The 8,083-nt window shown below is 46.2% G+C and overlaps 2 protein-coding genes across 2 annotated transcripts in view; one reads left to right on the top strand and one right to left on the bottom strand.

The window, feature by feature from the left end:
• The first annotated feature begins 10 nt into the window (after positions 1-10).
• Positions 11-4,032, top strand: TRUB2 (TruB pseudouridine synthase family member 2). The gene is made up of 7 exons (XM_026049253.1): positions 11-218; positions 301-375; positions 782-843; positions 1,338-1,419; positions 1,878-1,950; positions 2,414-2,550; positions 3,104-4,032. The coding sequence occupies exons 1-7, from the start codon at positions 11-13 to the stop codon at positions 3,391-3,393; spliced, it is 927 nt and encodes a 308-aa protein (XP_025905038.1). The 3' UTR covers positions 3,394-4,032.
• Positions 4,033-5,684: 1,652 nt separating this feature from the next.
• Positions 5,685-8,083, bottom strand: part of SWI5 (SWI5 homologous recombination repair protein) — a 3,471-nt gene continuing 1,072 nt past the window's right edge. The window contains exons 2-5 of the mRNA XM_026049588.1: positions 7,943-7,991; positions 7,573-7,694; positions 6,540-6,634; positions 5,685-6,452 (exon numbers count right to left, since the gene is read on the bottom strand). Of these exons, the coding sequence (XP_025905373.1) occupies positions 6,388-6,452; positions 6,540-6,634; positions 7,573-7,694; positions 7,943-7,991 (331 nt within the window). The 3' untranslated portion in view covers positions 5,685-6,387. The remainder of the gene's footprint in view (positions 6,453-6,539; positions 6,635-7,572; positions 7,695-7,942; positions 7,992-8,083) is intronic.

Here is an 8,083-nt window from a genome sequence, read left to right as displayed (position 1 = left end):
GAGCGCGGCCATGGCGGCGGCGCGGCGGCTCCCGGCCGGGCTCTTCGCCGTCTACAAGCCGCCGGGGGTGGCCTGGGAGCGGCTGCGCGGCGCGCTGGAGACGCGGCTGCTGCGCGGTGAGCGGCTCCACGTGCGCTTCCTGCCCGGCCCCGCCGCGGGCGCCGCCGCGCCGGGCCTGGTGGCCGCCCGCGTGCCGGTGCTGGCCGAGCACCCCCTCGGTAAGAGCCGCTGCGGGCCGCGGGGCCGGCACCGGCACCAGCACTGGCCCCGGTACCCACCGCCCCTTCCCCCTCACCGCAGTGACAGGCCCGAGGTTCCGGCGGCTGCGGATGGGAGCAGGGCACCGGCTGGACACCAAGGCCTCGGGCGTGATGGGTACGTTGCTCCATAACGGGCAGGTTGCTCCGTGAGGGGTACGCTGCTCCATGAAGGGTACGTGATGGGTGCGTTGCTTTGTGATGGGCAGGTCACTCCGTGATGGGCACATTGCCCCATGACGGGCAGGTCACTCCATGAGGGGTACACGATGGGTACGTTTCTCCGTGATGGGTACGTGAYTCTGGCCCTGCTGAGGCTCACGGTGACCCGGAGGAAAGCTCCTTGGAAAAGCCAGGTGCCCCCGGGTGCAGCAATCTACGACGTCTAAGGGCCTTTTTCTGGCATGACCCCCAAGACACAAATCTGTCCCTGCTGCTGTGGGAGGGGAAGAAAAAGTAGCCTAAGTGATCGGTGCTTCCAACTAAGTGACGTTCAGTGGTTTTCACCATCTCTTGCCTTCCAGTGCTTGGCATCGGCCACGGGAACAAGCTGCTCGCTGACCTGCACAACTGCCACCTGAGCAAGGTAGGTGCTGGCTCCGCAYCCAAGGGCCCCGCTTTGCTCTGCCTCGCTGCCCCAAACTCCTCAGAAGGGGCAGCAGCAAAGGGGAGGTTCATTCACTTACCCAAGCGTGCAGCATGAGGGAATGAGGGATAATAAATACTCCCTTGGAGGCCAGGCAGTTTGCTCCCTGTGCAGCCATGCTACATCTTAAACAGCTGGAGGTGAGACCACAGGAAGCTCATGGAGGCAACTCCAGGAGAAAAAGGAGGTGTTGCTGTCACAAACTTGACTGTGATTCTCTTTGTGAGCCTCAAACCAACCTGCACCTTTCAGAGCTTTTCTGGGTCCAGTGTCTCATTGTTCATGTGAGCACCTAGACCCAGTCCTCCATCCAAAGAACCCTGTTGCCTCTTAGTGCAGCATCATCTCAGCCAKCGCTTTCTAGCCGCTGCACAGTGGAACATGCAGTTGCTTTCAGGCCTTCTTCCATAAACTGCACTCTCTTCTTCTTGAAGGTTTACACTGTTGGTGGGCTGTTTGGTAAGGCCACAGATGACTTCTCAGATACAGGGAAGCTAGTAGAGAAGACAACATATGGTAAGAAACTGAAGGGGTCTGTTTAAAATAACCTAGAGCATGAAACAAATGGCATTGCAGCTAGAAGCAAAGCATTTAGATACAATGATAAAAGGTATGGCTTAGATGCTTTTGAATCTTTATTCATGCATGCCCTAATAGTCCATCTGTGCAACATATACATATAATAAAACCATATCTACATGTAATACAACCATCCTGCACAAAGCCAATGTGAGTCTTGACTACAGTGGTTGCTACTGGAATGGGTGGGACCCGGATCTCCCTGCAAGCCCTATCTAGACCCTTTAAGCTTTCATTGAATTAAACTTTCCAAACATCTGATAGGAGAAACTAGAACCAACATTGTGAACTCAGTTAGCAAAGAAACAACTTTCTTGTGTAGTCCTTGGCATGCTCCAGTGTGTAGAAATGATTCTCCTCTATGTAAACCTGTGTTGCTACCTTAATATTTGCAGATCATATCACAAGGGAAAAGCTGGAGCGGATTCTCGCTGTCATTCAAGGATCAAATCATAAGGCCCTACTGCTGTACGTATCCAGGCAGGAGATGCAGCTGACCTGACTGCTTTTTGCTCACCTTTAAAACCAGTGAGATTATTTTTGTCCCATGGAGTATTTAAAGGCGGGAGTCCTAGACTTCATCTGGACAGGAACAGAGAGAAGTTACTCTTCTCTGTACTCTGGAGAAAAGCTGCAATTTAAAGGCTCTGTATTGTATGCAGAAATCTCCAGTTACATTTTTAGCTATTATCTAAATTAAGACCTACACTTTTTTTTTTTTCTTTTGCAGAGATAACCAAGTATCTCCCTTCCAAACTCAGCTTTCCCATTGCCTTAGCTTACATATATCATAGCATTAAAATACGTGCAAAACTTAACATCTGGGCAGTTTGAACAATAAAATTTGCAGCTCTGCCTCCTTTTGTGTAGAGATATTTTGAATGTAATTGGGTATATGTAAATGTCTGCTTTGCTCTCTCTTTTTTCCCAGGCATTCCAACATTGATATGAAAACTCAGGAGGCCTATGAGATGGCTGTCAAAGGCTTGATCCGCCCCATGGGAAAAAGCCCCCCCATAATCACAGTAATTCGATGCCTCCAGTTTGCGCTTCCGGAATTCCAGCTAGGTAGGACTGCTGCAATGAGTAGGAGGGAAGGCCAAGTACCTACTGCAGCACATTAACYGATAAACCTCAGTTTCTTATTAGGGACCTAAGCAAGATGCATTGGTGAGAACTATGAAGGAAAATTTTTCCTTATCCCAGTATTTTAATGCAATGTTCAGGGCTTAGGCTGGGCTTGCTTTTCTGGAGTCTTATCTCCTTCTTATTTGTCTTAATAAAATAAGGTACTTGCTTTTATTTCATTTGAAATACCTCAATCTCTGTACTGCTTTCCTCAATCCGTGGGTTTGTTTTCTAAAATATTTTATATTCTAAAGTATAATTTTATATTTTCTAAAACATAAAATATTSTAAATATTCTAAAATATGTGGACATCCTACAATATTGCAGAAAATCATGACTTACCCTACACTAAGGACCTAACAGTCCTCAAATAATGCTGAAAGGACTAGTTCATCAGCACCGTGTCCTGTAAGCAAGGTTTAGCTTTACGTACAAGGTCCAGGGTGGTGTAAATGCTTTGCTGCTTCTGAAGGAATCTCTCTGACCTTCTAGAAATCCACTGTTTGCATGAGACTCAGCAGTACCTCCGAAAAATTGTTCACGAGATCGGGCTGGAGCTGAAGTCATCCGCAGTGTGCACCCAAGTGCGGCGAATCCGCGACGGCGTCTTCACCCTGGATGATGCTCTGCTGAGAACGCACTGGAACCTGCAGAGCGTCCAGAATGCCATTTGGGACTGTCAGCTTAAAGTGAAAACAGAGATAGAGAAAACCCTGGGTCCTCAAGATAAAAGTGGTTTTCATCATGCAGACGCTGAAATGGCCCAGGCTGGGGAGAGCTGAGCATACGTGTGGTCCCTTGTGGAGGCACCATCCACAAGTGATCCCTGCGACACAGTAAGGCAGCTCCATGCTGACGGAATGATGGRCAGCAGAAGGGAAGAGGTTAATTGCAGTTCACTTCCACCCTTTCCTTGAGATGACTTTAATCATCTTTTTTTTTTTTTCTTCTTTTTCATTGACAGGCTGTATTTTTTTTTTAAAGCATTGCAAATGGTTCATTAGCAGGGGCTGCTGTGCCAAAATTCCTGTTGACTTTGGGAACAGCAAGTTGCTAAGGGCTATGAAAACCCATCTCCAGATTTTTTAGCAGCAGGAAGAAGTGTCTTACAGAGCTGCATTCCCTTTATTGCAGTTGTTTGCAACTAGCAGCATAACCTCGCTACTGTATGAGTTTTCCTTGTGTTCTTGGATATTTTTGTTTTTCTTATATATTCTAATGTGTATTTCCTACACATTACCCTTGCTTTTAGATTTCAGACATGSAAGAGCCCAAAATTCATCAAAAGAGGGCTGTGCAGAGGAAAACACATCTTATGTGAACAAGAAATTGTTACATCCAACCCAGGCACGTGAAAGAGGCTTGTGATGCGGGACTGACGCATACRATAAAAACACAAGAAATAAAACACATCTGAAAGTGATCTAAGGGTAAAAAGGCTCTTTCTTGGTTCAACAGATTGGCTCAAAGAGTGTGTGCTACCTATTTTGGTGGGGCGGGGAGAGTTTGGGAATCAAACTTGTTCAGAGATATATGGYATCCTTAGCAGCTAAATGCAGACATTGGCTTGTGACTTCTATCCTGCAGCAAAAAACTGTGATACATCTGTACTATAGATTCTTATGGATCAGACTTGACAAAAAAACTGAATAGTTAACATACTCTTTCTATACATGGAAATCTGAATGCATACTTGCTTGTTGTTAGACTCAATATTTTTTCAGCTATATATTTTACCTGGAGAGCTGGGAGATCTACTCATAATATAGTGAGAGCTTCTAGCAGCAAGAAGAAATCTGACCTATTCCTCTTCTGGATTTGAGTAAAGTCAGACATACTTTTTTTCCTCCAGAGCCATTCAAGTACAAGAAGCGACTGGGATGAGCAGTAAGGSGGCTGTGATAAAGGATCTGCATTAAGTGGTAGCTCCCAGGCCTGTCCTGAAGCCTGCCAGAAGTCACTAGTTCCAGCCCTGGAGCCTTTCAGTTGTTCCAGGTCTCCTTGCACTGTAAAGAGCAGCCAAGGCGGCAGCGGAGCGGAGCTGCCGCCACGTGGCACCGTGTCCTGCCAGCTGCAGGGCCACCAAGGGCAGCCTGTCTGCGCTCACTCCAGCTGGCTGCTTTCTGGGTTGGCATCCCCTGGGATGAGGGACAAGCTCAGGGCACCTTCCATGGGCACTTGGCTGTGCTAACCAGAGTGCAGACCAGTCACTGCAGAAGCCTGAGGTAAGAGCTGTGCTGAATGCTTTCATGGCTGTCAATTTTATTCCTAATGTTCCTATAAAAGCAGGAAAGAGAAAGGTCCTTTCTTAGTCGTTTCTTAAACTTTCAATACCGTAAGTCACCTTTGCTTCCCATCATATGGCTCTCACCTAACACAAAATGAACAGTTTTCTATATATACTTATCCTTGAAACAAACAAAAAACCCAAAAACTAAGTTGCTTGTACTGTTGCCCAGCTATTTTTTTTTTTTAGTTAGAATGTTCCAGGCAAGAACATACCTGTAACAATCCCCAGAGTCCATGTGTACACAGCCATGGTAAATACTCTTCAGAGAAGAGCAGCTGCATATCCCAGAATGTGCATCACAAAATGGACAAACTGTCTCCTCGCTTTAGACCCTCTCCCAGTGATGCTCCCCATCCCCAGGGATGCTTCAGAACCAGCTCAAAACTGAGAGCACAACAATAATTCTCTGTTCTTAGCAGCAGCCTTTTTATGACTTTTCTGATCTCCAAGGACTATGGGCAGAGRGGACACCCTGAGCGAAGGAGGGGCGACAGCCCTGCAGCCCTTACAGCACTTCATCATTCAGAGCTGCACAAAGGAGCCAAATTTAGCTTGTACAGTCACCCTCAATCCCAAGAGCTGACAGTGAAACATTAATGTTCCCAACGTAATTGTGTGTACAGGACACTGCTCGCTTCCACAGTGACTCTGCACTTCAGAAAAAGCAGAGGTAACTCTCCACTGACTCCCTACAGATATCACTGCAACTACATTGTCTCCTTTAAGAGCCCTCAGAAAAACAGCTCAATAATAGATGTTACAGTTCTCTCAGAATAGTTTGAGAATTTGTTCCCAAGTTTACTGTTTTATGGGCTCTTAAAGGGAATTGTTGAGAACAGGATAGCTGTTTTATTCAGACTAGACAGCTTAATATAATGTCACATTTTGCTGTTTATTTACTACAGAAATGATCCAAAACCTCTAGATACCGTATCAGTGAAGTACAAAAATGCAGAGAACCCAATTCAGTAGTTCCAACAAGCAAACAAACTGACTTCAACCTTCTCTCCTCCCCACTTCTGAGACATTTTTGCTTTTCAAAAGCAGCTATTACATTGCATATTCTTCYGGCCTCACCTCCTCCATGCATTAAAAGCTGCTTCCACCTGCAGACTAGCATTTCCAAACAGCCTCACGATGCTGTAGAGAAACAAAAGCTCAAWAGGAAGGGGCTCAGCCTCAACCTTGAATTATAACCTTTCCCATGGAAATAAAAGAAGTGTTGAGCAGGATACAGACAAATTGAATTTATACAAAATACCACATCCTCAGCATGTGTTTTCCCACACACGGGCAATGGATGATAACTTTGCTGTTCTAAAACTTTTCAGAACAACAACAACAAAAGAGCTGTTAAATATACACACTCTTGAAAGTCTACATTCTTCCAAGTCCTCCTTTTATCAGTTTTACAGAGGTATGACACCAAAATCCAGCGGCCACCAACAGGCATCTTTGCAGGATACCACAGTCTTTAGGATCAACACTAGTCGCTGAGCTCCAGATCATATTCAGGGTACAGTTGCTTTGTGGTCACCCCTCGAATAACAGCTAGAAAAGAAAAACAAGTGCAGAAGCTTTTCTATCTAGATGAAGATAAACTACTAAGAAGTTTTTCAACAGCATTTCCATTCTTACCCAGTTTGCCTAGCAACATCTGTCCAGCATCTTTAATATCATTATACTCATGGAGTAAAGAGATGTGTTTCTCCAGCTCTTCCAGACTGTAGCCTCTATAAACACAAATTCAGAAAGATTATAAAAAAGTGATACAGAGGAGCTGCTGCTGCTCTACAGTGAGTGCTGCTGCTGCTACTGAACACAGACATGTGAGATACCAGAACTTGCCATTACCATAAAGAGAACCTGAAAGCAGAAGGTACATTTATGGAAAGTTATAAACATGAAAACTACARAGGAAAAGATTCTTATTTTTTCCCCCCCAACAATAAAACTTCTCAAAGAAAATCCAACATGACTCTCTGCATCAAGAAGAAATGAGTTSCCCTGCTTAAAAACAGAACAAAAAAACCCACATTTTTTTCCTCAAGTCAGACTGAAAAATTCCTAAATCATAACAAGCCACAAAAAAATCACACTAAAATAACTGAACTGTATCCTGTAGGTGGCATCCACCATGCCAAAATGTTCTGTGGGCCATTTGCTTGTCAGGAAAACACCCCYGTATCTTGAAGACAAAGGTCAATACTTCAAAACCTCCCTTCAAACACAGAACAAGTGCGTGTCACGTCCACACAGAACAAGGAAAACTGTTTAATCTGGGACTAAGCTTGGCAGGTCAGAAATCACAATCCCCAATTTAAATTCTGCAAAATTAAGTACTTTTGGTAACATGACATGTGGTAGCATCCCAGTGGTTAAAATTATATACTCCCAATTTACAGCAACATCTGAGGCTAAAGTTATCCTTAACCCATCCCTAATTCAAAGTTATTTTCCCCCTTTACCAAACACAAACAGTAAAAGTGACTTCTTGTTGCCTTTAACCGGTCCCATAATCCAAAAATACTGCAGTGAGCATCACGTAACATCATGATAAAAGCACCAAGGCATCAGATCATCTCTTAAGCCCAACTCCTGGGCCACGTTTACTTTTAAGAGGAGAAATTYTGAGGTTTCCCACTGAGCACCAAGCTTGCCAAGAACCTACTCAGACAAGAACTGTGCAATTTCCTGGTCTAGAGCGAGGTCTTTCTGCTTGAGCTCTTCAATTTCACACTGCAGGGCTTCCTCACTCTCTCCATTGAGTTGGCAAGACCTTGGAGATGGGACCTGTAGAGCACAGAACACATTTAACACTGCCCCCTTAGTCGGTACGGGACAAGATACTGCTGTGCCAGAGGAAACCTGAGGTAGGGAGTTGCAGAAAGTGCCACAGGAGGTGAACAAAAGTATTAAAAAACAAGAAAAGGAACGCGCGGGGTGGTGTGATAAACCATAAACACAGGGGTCCATCACCCCAGAGGGCCCCGAGGCAGCAGGAGGCCKCCGCCAGCGCAGGTGGGGGAGCCGGGACTCACCGGCGACTTGAAGGCGGCCGTGCCGCTCCGCCGGGCGCCACCGGGGGTCCTGCGCGGAGCAGAGGGAGGCGGCGCGTCAGCGGCGGGGCGGCCCGAGCCGCCTCAGCCGGACCGGGGCACCGCCGCGACGCCCGGGTGGGG

The sequence above is a fragment of the Nothoprocta perdicaria genome, unplaced genomic scaffold, assembly GCF_003342845.1.
Source record: "Nothoprocta perdicaria isolate Ctin4 unplaced genomic scaffold, notPer1 scaffold_6, whole genome shotgun sequence".
NCBI lineage: Eukaryota > Metazoa > Chordata > Aves > Tinamiformes > Tinamidae > Nothoprocta > Nothoprocta perdicaria.
The sequence above is the reverse complement of the archived record's forward strand: the minus strand, read 5'-3'. Positions and strand labels throughout refer to the sequence as shown.

Coding starts and splice junctions, on each gene's coding strand:
- TRUB2 (XM_026049253.1), top strand. CDS start 11: ATGGCGGCGGCGCGGCGGCTCCCGGCCGGGCTCTTCGCCGTCTACAAG. Junction 219..300: donor GCTGGCCGAGCACCCCCTCG/GTAAGAGCCGCT, acceptor CCCTCACCGCAG/TGACAGGCCCGAGGTTCCGG. Junction 844..1,337: donor ACAACTGCCACCTGAGCAAG/GTAGGTGCTGGC, acceptor TTCTTCTTGAAG/GTTTACACTGTTGGTGGGCT.